Consider the following 18,038-nt stretch of genomic DNA (forward strand, 5'->3'; position numbering starts at 1 on the left):
ACTCTACTACCTTTATTTACATTACTTTCTATCTCCATTTAGTTGTTAAAGAAGCTCGACAGTAAGCAAACTGATATAACTTAAAAACAATATGATATATAGGGCTTGAACAACACAATCCACTAAAAGCTAAAAAGCACCAATACATTCTATCTTTTTTTTTTTTAAAGAAACCTTGATGGTACGAGGGAAAATTTATTGAATAAAAAAAAAGTTACACCTAGTCTGGGGGACATAAACCTTACCCCTCAAAATAAAGAAACCGAAAGTACAAGAAAATAGGAGGGACATACACTTACATAACCTGACACAAACTTATAACTAAACGTATAGAAAGTGAAGAAAAGAAACCACAACAGAGAAAACAAACGACAACAAGAAATGCGTAACGGTAACAAACTGAATTTCTACTTCCCCCACTAGTACTCTAAATTTTCCTTATCATTTGTCTGATCATTCCAACAATCTTAAGAAACAAGTCAGGCCTCCTTGTGATCACAACATCCGCAAGAACTACTCCCACTACCAACCCACTTCCACATCCGGCCGAAACAATTTTCCAATCCAATTCAAATATGCCTTCTGAGCTAGAATCACCTTCGTCGACGGTTGAAGGTGGAAGTTCAGGGGCCTTAGGATTTCCACATTTCTTTGGCAATGGATCTCCACACAACCCTGGGTTTCCGTCGTATGAAGTGACATTCAAGGAAGTAAGCTGGGTTCCTTGTGGTATAGCTCCTGTGAGATTGTTGCGAGACACATTGAAACTGGAAAGAAAATTAAGTTGCACTAGCTGTTGGGGGATACGTCCTGAGAGCTTGTTTTGTGAAAGGTCCAACGATTCAAGCTTCATCAAGTTTCCAAAGGATGATGGGATAGAACCAGTGAGAATGTTGTGGGATAGATTCAGCGAACGAAGATCCTTAATATTCCCAATGAATTCTGGAATTTTCCCTTCAAATTTGTTGCTTGAGATATCAAAGGATGCAAATTCTTCTCGGATCTTTGGGTAGTATTGCTCCAAACCTTTTGTTGCTATCATGAGTTGGTAATCAACATTGCTAAAAACCGGGAATCCATCGACGTAATAACCTACGCCTGTGTTCATATATGTTGACTTGTTTGCAGTAATATCTGGAAACATGGATGGAACTGCACCAGTAAAATCATTGTAAGCCAAATCAAGAATACGTAACTTGGGGAAATCGACATTCTTTCTAGATTTTCGAATCACACCGTAGAATCCATTATGGCGCATTGCCAAAAGTTTTAACTCTAGAAGAGTCCCCAGCCAAATGGGAAAAACATCATTGAAATGATTGTTTGACAAAACAAGATACTCAAGCATCACACAATTGACCAATGATCTCGGCAACTGCCCCTGCAACTTGTTATGGCTCACATCAACCATTCTCAAGCTGCTTCCTTTGTTGTATGTCTGAGGAATAATTCCGTGAAAAGAGTTGTTTCCGAGAAGTAGAAGAATCAGATGATCACTAAAGTTTCCGAGACACTGTGGAAGCATGCCACCCAAGTTATTTTTCGACAAGTCAAGGGACAGAAGATTTTTCATGTTGCAAAGCAACGGTGAGATTTCTGCAGTAAAGTTGTTGTCTGCAGCTGCATATTCTCGCATGGTTGGTGGAGGTATCGGTAGTGATCCATGAAACACGTTGGACGAAAACTTTATACATAACAGTTTCACCCAAGGAAGGACAAGTGGAAGTTGGTCTGAAATGAGGTTATTAGAAATGTCTAACAATAGCAAAGTGTCTAAGCTTGTATTCCATATCCATTTTGGTACTTGGCCTCGGATTTTGTTTCCAGCAATTTCCATTTAAGAAGTTGAGGTTCCACCATAATATCGTAGTAGTCACATGCACTCCACGTCGTCCCGTTTGTTTGTCCACATGTTAGGCTTGAAATTTTTTCCACAAAAAGCAGAAGAAAAAAAATGAAGTTAATTTTTGCATATATGTAGCACATTTATAGTTGATCTCATGAGTTCCTTCCGTAAGGGTTTATGATATATGTATTGACACTCTTGTAAGGTTTTGTCATATTTATATGGCTAATTGCAAGACTTATCAACTTCACATTTGGGTACTTCTAAATGTATTGGACCTTCATGCTTGAAATCTTGATTCAAAAATATGTAATTTGTATTGGAATGCAAAATTAAACAAAAAAAAAAATGTTAACGTGTGACTCATGAGCTTAACAGGTTGAGTTTGGATGACTCATTAGCTTAATGAGTTGGGGGTGACTCATTAGCTTAACGAGTTAGGTGAAACATAACCCAAATCCAATCAACCAGACCCGTTTACAGGTTACCAACAGATAGTATAGAGGATGAAAGTGTCAGACTCTGAGCATCAAATTATTAGTCATCAGTTTCAATTCCTGCATTGGCTTGAAGTGCAATGGATTTGAGGCCCGAAATTTTTATTCGATACCCAATTTCTTCATCATTTTAGGACTTTCAAACTCCTAACATCTAGAGTGCGGTGTAACGAAATTTATCATGCTGGATTTAGTCTATGTTGCATTTTTCAAACTACAAGTCCTTTTCTTGAGAAAAGGAATATCTCATTAACTCAAGAGAAAGCAAGGAAGAGGAGAAATACTTCGAGTTGGAGTTGAGGCCCCAACCATAGGAAAACTCTAGAAAAACGTATTTGGCTCAATTGTACTTTTCATTCATTCTCAAATGTACAATATATATATATATATATAGTAAATAAAAATATATGGATTAATTATAAATACACACCATTTACTCTTTTATATAATGAGCCTAATGCTGAAACGCTATTGAATCCATGTAGTAGATTTAATAAGCCTAATTGTTCAATGAATCTAATTAACTATCATTCCCTCTCAAGTTAGAGAGTGAAGATCCACAACTCCCAACTTGCGTATCATAATCAAAAATTATAAATTTCGTTAGGTAAAAGCTTAAGCATTGAAAACTTACTTTTACCTGACGAAATGGTTCGTCTAAAATGGTGTTTTCTTGTAGTGATATCAAGTAACTCCATAACAATAATCTTTTGAATTTTTGCACTCTTAGCTATGTATGGAAGTACAAAGTGACAACTATTTATAGACGGGTAATGCTTGACAAAGGAATACGCATAGGGTGGACTAATATATATAAAATATATATGTGTGTGTCCATAAATTCCTTGCCACATCAACCTTGACCCATTGGAATCTATAAATTTGAATTTGTCTAAATTCCCATGGCTACACTAAATTCTTTACAAACAATTGTTAATTATTAAACTGACCAACTATGATTAGTGTGATGAGCTGAAGGATACAAAATATGTGTTATATAATTATGGTTGTTTAGTAAAACTATAACACAGCTAATGTTTCTCTCGCCGATCTTTTCTCACAATCTAGTAAGTGGACTAAATGATTTAAGCAGTTAGTGAAAGAACATATGTAGCTTGTAATTTGACTAAGTTCCCCATGTTCGGAGAAATTTCACAGGCCTTTGTAAGATTTCACTTTAACAAAGAGAGCTCCAATAACCTTCTAAAACATTTAAGCACAGCACATATCACAAAAAATGAACCTGAATGGGGAAGATCATCATAAGCTAATATGGACCATGTATAAAAGAGATAAATAGGAATTGAGGATGTGTGAATGGATACCAAGCAACTAAAAAGCTTCTAATGGGTCTTTTCCTTCAAATAATGATTGATAAGAAACAACCATTCTTCATGAGGAAGCAGGTAATGTATTGTGCACCCTAATCTATTGTCCAAACAACCATAATACATAGAAATTTGTGGTGCTCCATTGCACATATGCAGCAGGCTTTTAAGCGTATCAATATTTGCATAAGAAGAACCAACTGAGAGACGAAACACCTAAATTTACAACAATTGGTTTTATGGTGGAATCTCAACTTTTTTCATGATACAGAGCATGTCGTCCCACATGTGAAGCCAAATGGCCACACACGTTTCACGTCAACCCGTTGGGTTGTTTACGTGTTAGGCTTGAAAATTCACCACACGTGAGAGGGTGTGTTGAGAATGAGTTCCACGTCGATGGGAGGATGGACCTTGCATGAACTTATAAGAAGTTATGTTATTTTTCATATTGCCAATTAGTTTTATAGTAAAACCTCATCTTTTTTTTTTTCAAAATGAAAGGTTAAAAAAAAAGGATAAAAAATACCTAAATTTACAGAGATAACTTAAAACATGTAAATAAGAAATTGAAAAGAAATCTGCGATTTGGTTTCTTCAGAAGCAATGAGAAAAAGAAGATGGGAGAATGAGACCAACATAGAGAAAACATCCTTTTTACCCCTAAGTTGTGCGCGACGTCCTACTTCCTTCCCTTCTTCGTTTTGGCAGCCTTCCCCTTCATTCCTTTCATTCTTCGTATTTTCTCCCCCGTGCTATCTCACTTTCATAGTCTGTAAGACTCACTCACGACTCAGCAGCTGTTTCTTAACCTCCATGAAAGAATCGCAAAATTGAAGAACACAGAGAAGCTTAGAGGGAAGAAAGAAGTATTTCTGAGAATATCCAAACAGTTATTACAATGGCTTATCTAATACAAGGAAAATAATATTCTATATAGTCGGTTCAACATACAATGGCTTATATCCTAAGCTATTGCTGATATGGCAGTTTTAATGACCTGGCACATATTCAATACACCTGGGCATATATATCCAATACTCCCCCTCAATCTTAGTTGGGATAGGCCAGCTTAAGATTGTGAAACAATGGTGAAGAAAAGCTGGACCATGAAGACCTTTTGTGAGAACATCAGCAACCTGGTCTTTTGTTGAAACATATTGAATTACCAAGTCTCCTTTTTGTACCCTCTCTCGAACAAAATGGAAGTCAATTTCCAAATGTTTGATCCGAGAATGCTGAACTAGATTCAAGCTAAGTGCTATTGCAGATTGATTATCACAATGAATTAAAGGAGGTGAAACTAGGAACTGATGGACATCGCGAAGAATCAACCTGATCCATGCTATATCAACAGCAGTATGTGCAAGAGCCCTATACTCTGCCTCGGTAGAACTCCTTGAAACAGAAGCTTGCTTCTTTGATTGCCAAGATATAGGATTGTCCCCCAAATAAACAACATATCTTGTGATAGACCGTCTAGTGTTGAGATCGGCAGCCCAATCTCACTGAATGCAGACAAGGCCATGGGAGTTCCTGATGTATATGTAAGACCACAATTGAGAGTCCCTTGAAGAAATCATAATGTACGTTTAACCATACTAAAGTGAACATCTGTTGGTGAATTCATGTATTGACAAACAGTGTTTACAGCAAATGCAATTTCGGGCCTAGTGAAGGTTAGATATTGCAATGCTCCAACCAAACTTCTATAGTGTGTTGGATCAGGAAGAAGAGTAACTTCAGTGGTAAAAACTTGATTGTGAGGTTTGCAAGGTGTTGAACAAGGCTTGCAGTCATCCATCCCAGCCTTATGTATAAGATCCTTAACATACTTAGCTTGATTAACAAATATATCACCATTGGACTTATATTCCACTTGAAACCCCAAAAAATAGGCCAATTTTCCCATGTCTTTGAGATCGAAAACTGCACCTAAATTGTTTATCACATATTGAACCAATGTAGAACTAGATCCTGTGATGATTATATCATCAACATATAACAAAAGAATAACCACATATCACCACTCTTCTTTACAAATAAACTGGAATCTGAAAGTGATGCTTGAAACCCCACTACTTGCAAGTAACTGGTGAATTTATCATTCCAAGCCCGGGGGGACTTGTTTAAGCCCATATAAAGACTTTACTAACTTACAAACATGTGTAGGGTAATCAGGGTGCACAAAACCTCTAGGTTGTTTCATATAAACCTCCTCTTGCAAGTCACCATGAAGAAATGCATTTTTGACATCTAGCTGCCTAAGATCCCACTTATGTGTTGCAGCTAAAGCTAAGATCAATCGCACAGTTGTGTGTCTAACCACAGGACTAAAAGTCTCTGTGTAGTCCAAACCTTTATGTTGACTAAAGCCCTGAGCAACAAGCCTAGCCTTGTATCTAGATATTGTACCATCAGAATTCCTTTTAATTTTATAGACTCACTTACTGCCTATAACATTTTTTTTCAGAAGAGGAAGGAACAAGAACCCAAGTACCTTGAGTTTGTAGTGCATCAAATTCTTCTTGCATGGCAACCTGCCATTGAGGAATCTGAGAAGCTTGTTTAAATGTTGTAGGTTCTGAAACATCAACAATATATGCAACAAATGTAAGTCCTGAGATGATGACAATGATCTGTGAGAACCATCAGTATCTGATGTTGATGTAGTTGAAAGATGCATTCCAGGATTACTGAACTGATTTGAACATTCAGTCCGAGATATAACTGCTGGAGAAGTTAGTGTAACAACTATGGGCCTTGAACTTAGTGTATCAGAAGACTAAGATTGAATAGAACTCTTGACAGATTCCAAATCCTTATAAGGAAAACAAGTTTCATCGTATAATACATGCTTGGATATAATCACCTTTCCAGTCACTATATTGTAACAAAGAGCACCCTTATAACCTGAAGAATAACCTAGAAATGCACATTGTGTGGACCTAGGTTGTAACTTATGAATATTATAGGGCCGTAAGTAAGGATAAATGGCAGAACCAAAGATTCTCAATGATCCCAACTTAGGTTGCTGACCAAACAACTTACTAAAAGGAGACTCCATCTTGAGTATTTTACATGGCATTCGATTGATGAGAAATACAGCATGTGCAACCGCATAAAACCAAAACTTTTGTGGAAGCTTAGCAACAAATAAAAGAGTAATTGCAGTTTCAATGAGATGTCGATGTTTCCTTTCGGCCAATCCGTTCTGTTGAGGTGTATAAAGATAGGATATATGATGTAATATTCCATTATTTTCCAAATAATTCTTAAACACAGTACTCATAAACTCACCACCACCATCAGTTTGCAAGACTTTAATTCTAGCATGAAACTGATTCTCAACATAAGCACAAAATTTGAGAAATGTACCAAAAACTTCAGCTTTATTTATTAATAGGAATATCCATACAAACCTAGTAGCCTCATCTATAAAAGACACATAGTATCTATAGCCTTCCAGAGAAATAGTAGGAGAAGGTCCCCATACATCACCATGAACTTTGTAAAATGGAATATCAACTGTATCAGTCTTTTCTAAGAAAGGTAATCTGCTCATTTTCCCACTTAGACAATGTGAACAGATTCTAGCATTGTCATCAGTATTACAAGGAATATTAGAACACTTAAGCATAGTAGCTAAAATGTCATTAGATAGATGGCCCAATCTCTGATGCCATAAAGACGATTTCACTGCATGTCTCAAAAAAGCAGAAGCTGGAGAAATAACACCTAAGTTCATCACTGTTGGAAAAACATGGACTGGAATCTTGAATCATATCATAGTCAGAAGGTAAACCAGTAAGAGCAGCAATTATAAGATCATTGTCATAAACCTTTTCACCAGCTGCTTGTAGTTGATCCTTAATACCCTTTAATCTCAGCAAGTATTTATCAATAGAATCACCACCATTCTGCATAGTGTATAACTCAGCTTTCAAATGATTCACACTGGCTTTAGAAACAGACATATATCGGTCTTGCAAAGTATTCCAGGCTTCGGATGAAGTCTTACATCCCACTACATGCTCAATTGCATCATCACTTAGTGTAGCAATTAAAAGACTAAGCAATGCCATATCTATCTTAACCCATTCTTTATAAGCAGTACTAATTTCATTTGTAACACCAAGATCAGGAGTAAGAACAAACTTGGGAGGACAAACTGATTCACCAGTGAAATGATCAAGAAGATCGTATCCACGAAGCACAGAACAAAATTGAAAACTCCACTTGATAAAGTTCTCATCATTGAGCTTAATAGTGAGCATTCCCAATAAACTCTCAATCTTTACATAAGTCGACATGATTACTAATAGTAAGATTATCCCAAAAGATCGAAGCAAGATATCAAATTATACCCAAATAAAATTGCACCACAGCAAGAAAAACCCAGATGAAGAAGTAACCAAATTTCTTCCAAACAACACCAACAGATCAATTCCAAACTATAACAATCTGTAATTATTCAAGAATCAAAGTACATGGCATCGGCCTTCATCAAAGAATCAAGAAAATCATAACAACTCTTCGTTCGTGGCATCGGCCTTGGAACTTCTCAACAATCAACAAAATAGTAATGATTTATGGCAAGAAAAAAAAATTTCACAAACATCAAGAACTACAAACTGTACATCTCTATCACACCCAAGAACAGAGGAAAAGAGACGAAATCACCTTCAAAATTCAATTAAGCAGCGGAAAATTAACCCAGCATCAAGAGCGCAAGCACTTCTAAGCTCATGATACCATCTTAACCTCCATGAAAGAATCACAAAATTGAAGAACACAGAGAAGCTTAGAGGGAAGAAAGAAGTATTTCTGAGAATATCCAAACAGTTATTACAATGGCTTATCTAATACAAGGAAAATAATATTCTATATAGTCGGTTCAACATACAATGGCTTATATCCTAAGCTACTGTTGATATGGCAGTTTTAATGACCTGGCACATATTCAATACACCTGGGCATATATATCCAATACTGTTTAAGCCTGACTCGTGCCTCATCTCAGCCTCACTCAGTCCTTCTTCGACGTCGACCACTCGCCCACCTCGCACTCACCCCTCGCGGCCCATAAGCTTCCTCTCGCCGTTTCGAGTCTCGACAACCCACCTTGATTCCTGGATTCCAAAAGGTTAGTCTTTCTGCTGGATTAGAATTTGGATCCACAACTATAGTTGGTCTTTCTGCTGATTAAAATTTGGATCACAGCTGTGTTTTTGTATGATATATTTTTCCGATTAGGGATTTGGATTGGAAACCTTATCTGTCATTTCTGCTTTAACAGTCTTGTTTCTCTATTCATAAATATGAATTCATCACACAAAAACACAAAAAGGTTTTGTTATTTCCCATTAATTTTCTTGTTAAAATATGTCAATAATATGAAAGGTTTTGTTATTCTCCAATGTGGGACTTTCTCCTTCACCTCTTCACATGTACCAATGACTTGTTTTTTCCCATTAATTTTCTTGTTAAAATATGTCAATAATTTTGAAAAATGGTACATAAAAGTACTCTTATAAAGTTATAATATCTTCATGTGAAAATGTTTTTGGCAAGAATAAAAGATGTATTGTCCTTGCACGACAAAAGAGAAATTAAGTCACAACAAAAAAGAAATTAAGTCACAATGAGCATGAAAACTATTGAGGAGAATTTATAAGATAGATATTTATATTAATGATAACATTATTATTTCATCAATGATAAAACACAAGTTTTAGGGCTAACGACATTGATGTTTTCTGTTTCTGCACTTCAAGTCCACCAGCCCTTTTGCATTTGTTGCCCATGGCCCTATTGCACAACTGATGTATTCAGTTTACAAGTTGTTCCTACAAAACCGGTTCCCTTGTAATTCACGATTCTCATTCATTCCCTCCGATGATTGGAACAAAATGTTGTACAAATTTCGTAGCTCTGGTTTTAGAATTTTAGACAATTCTTGCTATAAACATTACTCTTAAATAAGTATTCTTAGTTACTAAGGCATAGGAAAGTTTCGATTTCATTTGATTGAAAAGATTGTCTCCAATTAATCGAATGAATAAGAATCCTTTCAAATGAACATAGCTGCTTTCATTCTAATTTCAGAAAATCCAAATCCATGAAAACATGCAGCACTCTACTATCTTTATTTACATTACTTTCTATCTCCATTTAATTGTTAAAGAAACTCGACAATACAAGCAAACTGATATAACTTAAAAACAATATGATATATAGGGTAGAGTCTTGAACTTGAACAACACGATCAACTAAAAGCTAAAAAGCACCAATACATTCTATCTTGTTTTTTTTTTATTTTAAAGAAACCAAGATGGTACGATGGAAAATTTATTGAATAAAAAATAAAAGTTACACCTAGTTAGGGGAGACATAAACCTTATCACTCAAAATAAAGAAAGAAGAAAGAAAAGAAACCGAAGGTACAAGAAAATAGGAAGGACATACACTTACATAACCTGATACAAACTTATAACTAAACATATAGGAAGAGAAAGAAACCACATAAGAGAAAACAAACGACAACAAGAAATGCGTAACGGTAACAAACTGAATTTCTACTTCCCCCACTAGTACTCTAAATTTTCCTTATCATTTGCCTGATCATTCCTACAATCTTAAGAAACAAGTCGGGCCTCCTTGTGATCACAACATCTGCAAGAACTACTCCCACTACCAACCCACTTCCACATCCGGCTGAAACAATTTTCCAATCAAATTCAAATATGCCTTCTGAGCTAGAATCATCCTCGTCGACGGTTGAAGGTGGAAGTTCAGGGGCCTTAGGATTTCCACATTTCTTTGGCAATGGATCTCCACACAACCCTAGGTTTCCCTCATATGAAGTGACATTCAAGGAAGTAAGCTGGGTTCCTTGTGGTATAGGACCTGTGAGATTGTTGTGAGACACATTGAAACTGGAAAGAAAATTAAGTTGCACCAGCTGTTGGGGGATACGTCCTGAGAGCTTGTTTTGTGAAAGGTCCAACGATTCAAGCTTCATCAAGTTTCCAAAGGATGATGGGATAGAACCAGTGAGAATGTTGTGGGATAGATTCAGCGAACGAAGCTCCGTAAGATTCCCAATGAATTCTGGAATTTTCCCTTCAAATTTGTTGCATGAGATATCGAAGGATGCAAATTCTTCTCGAATCTTTGGGTAGTATTGCTCCAAACCTTTTGTTGCTATCTTGAGTTGGTAATCAACATCTTTAACAATCGTGAATCCATTGACGTCAATAACTACGTGTGTGTACATATATGCTGACTTGTTTACAGTAATATCTGGAAACACAGATGGAACCGCACCAGTAAAATCATTGTAAGCCAAATCAAGAATGCGTAACTTGTGGAAATCGACATTCTTTCTAGACTTTCCAATCACACCATAGAATCCATTATGGCGCATTGCCAAAAGTTTTAGCTCTTGAAGAGTCCCCAACCAAATGGGGAAAACATCATTGAATCGATTGTTTGACAAAACAAGATACTCAAGCATCATACAATTGACCAATGACCTCGGCAACTGCCCCTGCAACTTGTTATAACTCACATCAATCATTCTCAAATTGCTTCCTTTGTTGTATGTCTGAGGAATAATTCCGTGAAAAGAGTTATTTCCAAGAAGTAAAAGAATCAGATCATCACTAAAGTTTCCGAGACATTGAGGAAGCATGCCACTCAAGTTATTTTTCGACAAGTCAAGATACTGAAGATTTTTCATGTTGCAAAGCAACGGTGAGATATCTCCAGTAAAGTTGTTGTCTCTAGCTGCATATTCTTTCATGGTTGGTGGAGGAATCGGTAATGATCCATGAAACATGTTGGACGTAAACCTTAAGCATATCAGTTTCACCCAAGGAAGGAAAAGTGGAGGTTGGTCTGAAATGGAGTTTTGAGAAATGTCTAAAAAGACCAAAGTTTCTATGCTTGTGTTCCACATCCATTTTGGTACTAGGCCTCGGATTTTGTTTCCAGAAAGGTCCAAACGCTGCAAACCCTTCTGATATTGTAAGAAGGATGGAAATTCTGTTAGGCTGCAATTACTCAATCCAAGAATGGTGAACTGTTGAACTGTTGTATTCAAAATTTTGGATTCAGTGACAAATTCTAAACCGTTCCAATTTAATTGGAGTTGGTAAAGAAAGTGTAGATTTTGAAACATTTGAAACTCAACTACACCACTCAGACTATTGTAATGTAGATAAAGGATCTGAAGGTTTGTGAGATTTGAAAATGATGCAGGAATTGAACCATTTAATCTATTATAAGCAAAATCTAGGTACTCTAGTTTGCTAAATCTGCCTAGCCAAGATGGGATTGGACCAGTTAATCGACTTGAACCACTACTAATCCTAAAAGTAGCCAGTTGGGTAAGGTTTGCCAAGGAATCAGGAATTGGACCTCCAAATCTGTTGTTTGAAATGTCTAGATAAGTGAGCTGCCTAAGATTCCCAAAAAAAGATGGAACCAACCCTTCCGAAAAATTGCATTCAGCCACATCGAAGTTTTGCAGTGAATGAAGGTTTTGAATTGAAGAGGGTATTGTTCCAAAAAAGCCAGTAAAGCCGACTTTCAGTAAGATGAGAGGACTGCTTTGATTAAATTCAGGAAAATATCCAGTCAGATCTTGGTTGTATCTCACACTAAGAGATTCTAGGTTTGGCAGTTGGAAAATTCTCACCGGAAATTCACCAAACAGGTGACAGTCCCTGAGGTAGAGGGTTGTCAAAGATGATAAATTAGCCATGGAATGAGGAATTGCCGAAGATACATTTACAAAACTGAGAGAAAGTACTTCGAGACTGGTTAAGTTTTGAACTAGGCTTCCAAGATCTGATGCTTCAAGTTTCAACAAGGGATAATTCTCCTCTTCTGACGACTGATGATCCTTATCTTCTGACAATCTATCGAGATTGAGAGCTAGATTAAGGTATGTCAACTTGGATAACAGTGAAAGTTCAGAAGGGACTTGACCAGAAAAGACAGAGGTAGAGAGGTCAAGATGAGTAAGGCTTGGAAAATTCCTAATGCTAGTAGGAATTTGAGAGTAATTGAAGTTATTGTCAGAGAGGTTTAACCTTTGAAGATGAACAAGGCGGAAGAGGCTGCTGTTGCTGTTGATAGAGCCGTGGAGACAGCTGCTACCAAGATCTAGGCCAATCACATGACCCGTCTTCTCATCACACTTGACACCTTCCCATGAGCAGCAGGTGCTATTTCCTCCTTCAGCTGGTTTCCATGATGAAACCTTTGGATAAGCATCGGGAGATCTAGAAGCAGATTTGTCAATAGTAAAGCTGTCTCTGAATTGCAGCAGGGCGGACTTCTCCTCATCAGGGCAAGATGGATACTGCTTCTGCGAAGAGTAGGAAGAGTTAGCAATAACCACATGATGAAACAGCAACAAAACTAGTACTAGTTTTGAAACCATGCGAATGATGGAGATATCAAGTAACCCCATAATAACAATCTTTTGATTTTTGTTTCGTTTTTGTTTTGTTTTGCATTCTTAGCTATGTATGGTGTGCAAAGTGACACAACTATTTATAGACTGGCACCAGTATAAAATTCTTCCGCAAATTATATATACTAAAAAACTCAGTTGAGTTTTAGCACTGTTCAACAATAGTAAAAGGACGGAAATGCCGCTGATTTTTTCGTTCCATTGTCGTTTTGCTGCCTTCTTCACACAGTAAAATACCTGTATTGCCTATGATTGCTAAGTGTTAATCATCATTTATCCTCCCAGGTTGCGTGTTTATGATCGTCGAGTTGTGGCACAAAGATAAAATAATTAATTAAAAAACTGACAAATAATTATTTAAAAAATATGACTTAAATAAGGCCACATAGTTAGTGGCGCACAACACAATAAAAAATTATAAAAAAATTGAATGCATGGACAAAATAATTATTAAAAATTGTGAAAAACTCACCTGTCTCCATTCCTTTGTCTTTTGATTATTTTATTTTTTTATTTTGCTCGGTCCTTTTGTCTTCCACCTTTTGTCTTCCACACCGAGTCTCCTGCAGTAGGTGGCATGAAACACGGTTTGTGGCACAGAACACAATAAACAATTATAAAAAAATTGAATGCATGGACAAAATAATTATTAAAAATTGTGAGAAACCCACCTGTCTCCATTCCTTTGCCTTTTGATTATTTTATTTTTTGATTTTGCTCGGCCTTTTGTCTTCCACGCGGAGTCTCCTGCAGTAGGTGGCACGGAACACGGTTTGTGGCACAGAACACAATAAAATATTATAAGAAATTTTGAATGCAGAGTCTCCTGCAGAGTGCGGGCACAAAGAAAGATAAAATAATAATAATAATAATAAAACTGACAACAAATATTTAAAAAAAAAGAGTTAATCCAGGTTTGTGGCACATAACACAATAAAAAATTATCTATCAAGTTAATCCATCACTTGTAAAATACTATACGATAAAATGTTCTTATAACTCCTTCCTTCAAAATTCAATTTTCTTACATAATATAATAAACTAATCTAAAGTATTCTTATGAACAAATAATGAATTGAACCAAATATCAATCAATCATTGTTGTCATGTTATGTTTTTGCAACTTGCAAAGAAAGAACCATTAATAATAATTAGGTTTTAATTCGACTGCGGGAGTGGATACTGACCATTAATAATAATTAGGTTTTAATTCGATTGGGGGAGTGGATACTGGTCTTGGTCTTGGTTAGGGCTGGAAAAAAATCTCAAAAATCCCAAACCAAACCAAAAAAATCCCGATCCCAAACCAAAAAAATCCCAAACCAAAATTCCCGAAATTTTCGGGATGTAATCCCAAACCAAACCGAAAGTTTCGGTATGGGATTCGGTATTGCATTTCATTTTTTCGGTATTCCCATACCGAACCGAAAAAAAAAATATATATATATATATATATATATAATTTTTTAATTATAAGAGAATTATTTCAACCGTTGATTGTTTTGGATTTAATCTGTGTCGTTGATTTCTTTTTTAGGTCAGATCACATTTGAACATTTCAGTTCCTCCGTTCATTTGTTTCGAAGTGCAGCCCTAACCCTTAGCCTCCGGCCCTCACCAACGTCGTCCGTCCCTCACCAGACTGTCGAATTCCGACCAGCCACCGGCCCACCACCACACCATACTCTCGTCTCTGACTCTCCAGCCTTCCTTCACCACACAACCACCACTCTCTCTCGCGATCTCTCTCTCTCATGGTCACAGAACTGCATTGATTTGAGGGTTCTCTCTCACGGACAGAACTGGGGATCTCTCTCACGGTCTCACTTGGTTTTCTGAAATTAGGTAATTAATTTAGTTTTCTGAAATCTCTTTATCTCACTGTCACACACACACCTCTCGCTCTTTCTCTTTTCTTTTGCGATTTTGTCTCTTCACAGAATTTAGGCAGGTCTGTTGTGGTTTTCTAGGGAGCATTGATTCAAGGGTTATTAGTTGAAGTATTGCGTGAGTTTGGGTCAGAGAAGGTCATGCTGCAGCTTTCGGAGATGACATTGCAATTGAGTGTCTTGCCACAGAGTTTAAGCGAGAGATTTATGTGGTAAGGACAAGGAATGATTTTGATTGTTGCTCTGCATTTTTTTTCTTTTGCAATGGTGAAGTTTTTGCAATCTGTATGGGTGCAATTTCACATCACTATCGGTATAATTTTATACATGTTTGTATATCACCTCTTCTCTTATGACGTTTTGTTGAATTTTTTTAAGTAGTGCGAGTTACTCTTAGTTTCTGAACTTAATATTGAGTAAATGCTGAGTTCGAAAGCATGAGTGTCTAAAATAGTCTCACTCTAAAATCATTGAGTGAATGCTTATTTCGGAAGTTCAACTGTATTAACACTTATTGCACCAACTCCTGGGAAAGCTGAGTTGATATTTGAAGACTGCATTTTCCTACATTTTAATTTGTAAGATTTTAGTTTGGAATCATCAACACTTGTTTCTGTTTTGAGTCAAAAAGCTACCTCCCGCCTTGTCCGTGTGCCATATGCTGCTATAGGCAGAAAAGGATAGTTATTCTCAGTTCTAGTATTAGTACACAGGCTAAACCTGTTTTTTGTGCATTTGATCATTTTTCCATTGCACTTTGTCAACATCGGGATACTGGCAAGTATGGATTGGTGAAGTTTTTGAGCATGAACCGGATTATTCATTTTCTTATGAAGCATTCTTGTTTGAAACTCATCTTCTTACAGGTTCAAGCACATGGTTCAAATGCGATGGTTGATGAAGAGAATTGTGTTTTCTTCCTTCCCCACCGACCAAGGAGTCAAATTTGTGAACTTCCCTTCTTTCTTTTCATGAAAGGAACAGGTAAAGAAAAGAAAGATCTTTGGCTGAAAATACATTTCTAGGCAGTTGATTAATTTTGTTCATTACCACTCTCAACCTACGTATAATTCTGAACATTTATTGTACAGGTTGGTGTGGTGCCCGAGCTGCTGGCCGGTCTTGTTGATCATCGTGCCGGCCGTATAAATCAAGTTTGAGGCTGGGCCGCTTGCCAAAAGCCCAAAAGCCCAAAAGCCCAAAAGCCCAAAAGCCCAAAATTATTTCGGGATTCCCGATTTGTCCCGAAATCCCGAAACTATTTCGGGATTCTCGAAAATTTGGTTTGGGATCGGTATTGAAATTGGGATTCCCGAAAATTTCGGTATGGGAATCGGGACAAGGGTTTCGGTATGGGATCCCATACCGAACCACCCCTAATTCTGCCTTCTAAAGTCAAGTCAAGAAGTCTTAATCAATAACGACATGCAACAACACACTAATTCGTAATAAATTTCATCTTTGCAAAACTTTGCACGAAAAGACCATCAACGATTCGGTTTTCCATTGATAGATATTGAAAAATGGAGTCTCTCCAATAGTCCAACTCTTTGGTATGGCCCCACAAAATTGAGAAGTGGATTTTTCGGAACAGAAAGATGGAAAAAGCTGCGTGGAAGGTGGGTGTGGGGTGGGTCCCACAATATTTAATTAATTTTAAATATTAATTTTTTAATTTAGTTGGGTCAGGATATATGGGTTCCCCGCTTTCCACTTCATCATCTAACAATCAAACTTAACAGAAAATTTAACGGATATCTGATATTGTAATAAATTTGTAAGATAAGGTATGACATTGCATTGTTTAAAACCTGAGGTATGAGCATGGATTTAAATATCGATATTATCGGCGAAATATCGCCGATAATATCGATTTTTCGAGGAATGGATATTTAAATAGGTATCCGTGTGGTTTTCGTCAAAATATCGCGATATTATCGATAATATCGATAATATCGCGATATTTTGGAAATATCGAGATATTTTGTTGAACGGTGCAATCGGACTCCGATATCGAACGCCGGAGAAGAACGCCGGAGATGGTGTGCCTATTTCCGAGCCGATTTCGTCCCAAAAACCTTGCAAAAACATGATTTTTAACTTCAGTTTCACATATAAGCTTCAAATTTCACGCATGCATCAACGATTCAACATATGTGATGTCGGTTTAGGGCTTAGGGTTTCAATGGAATCTCACCTGAAAAATCGATGACTGGGCCAACTCCTTGCTCAGCGGCGCACCACCAGAGATGACTAAGCCAAGTCCGACTTCGCCAGAGCCACGATCAACGGCAGCGAAGGATCGAGAGAGTGGGCGAAGGATCGAGAGAGTGGGAGAAGGGGGAGATTTGTGTGTGTGTGGGTCGAATGGAGAAGGGGGAGAAGAGAGGTCAGGCCTCAGAGAAGAAGAGAGAAGGATCGAGGGCCTCAGAGAAGAAGAGAGAATGATCGAGAAGGGGGAGATCTGTGTGTGTGTGGGTCGAATGGAGAAGGGGGAGAAGAGAGGTCCGGCGCCTCAGACTCAGAGAAGAAGAGAGAAGGATCGAGAATGAGAGAGAGAGAGAGAGAGAGAGAGCCGTATACGTGTGAGATATGTGTGCGTGTGTGATGGCATGTCTGTGTGTGTGTGTGCCTCTGTGGTTGAGTGACCCCATCTGACTCACCTCATGAATTTTTCAATCACTTTTTACAATTGCAGACAATGGACAACGAATAATAGCATCACTTTTCATTAATTACTACATATTTTCTACACTCACAATGTTTGTCAGATCGCTATATAATCAACTTGATAATGTTAAATCCATCATGCAATGCATTTCCTTCCAATGTTTTGTGATAAACTAATAGATAATTGACTAAATAAACATCCTACAAAGTTTCAATAAAAATTTCCAAGTTTTTCTTACAATTTCTGTGGTTTCCATGTAATTTTTATCGATATCGATATTTTACCAATATTTCCATCGATATTTCCGTGTTTTCGGACTA

At 37.1% G+C, this 18,038-nt stretch overlaps 1 protein-coding gene and 1 long non-coding RNA gene across 2 annotated transcripts; one reads left to right on the top strand and one right to left on the bottom strand.

Annotated features, from left to right (window-relative positions):
• Nucleotides 1–427: 427 nt before the first annotated feature.
• On the bottom strand, nucleotides 428–13,208 carry LOC126630090 (receptor-like protein 7). The gene is made up of 2 exons (XM_050300245.1): nucleotides 11,210–13,208; nucleotides 428–1,367 (listed from the first exon to the last, which is right to left on the bottom strand). Exons 1-2 carry the CDS (start codon nucleotides 13,153–13,155, stop codon nucleotides 428–430), a joined length of 2,886 nt encoding a protein of 961 aa, XP_050156202.1. The 5' UTR covers nucleotides 13,156–13,208.
• A 1,548-nt stretch (nucleotides 13,209–14,756) lies between these two features.
• Nucleotides 14,757–16,098, top strand: LOC126630593 (uncharacterized). Its single transcript, XR_007626050.1, has 3 exons — nucleotides 14,757–15,003; nucleotides 15,129–15,259; nucleotides 15,914–16,098. It is a non-coding gene; the product is annotated as an uncharacterized LOC126630593 (long non-coding RNA).
• Nucleotides 16,099–18,038: the final 1,940 nt, after the last annotated feature.

Source organism: Malus sylvestris, chromosome 7 (assembly GCF_916048215.2).
Source record: "Malus sylvestris chromosome 7, drMalSylv7.2, whole genome shotgun sequence".
NCBI lineage: Eukaryota > Viridiplantae > Streptophyta > Magnoliopsida > Rosales > Rosaceae > Malus > Malus sylvestris.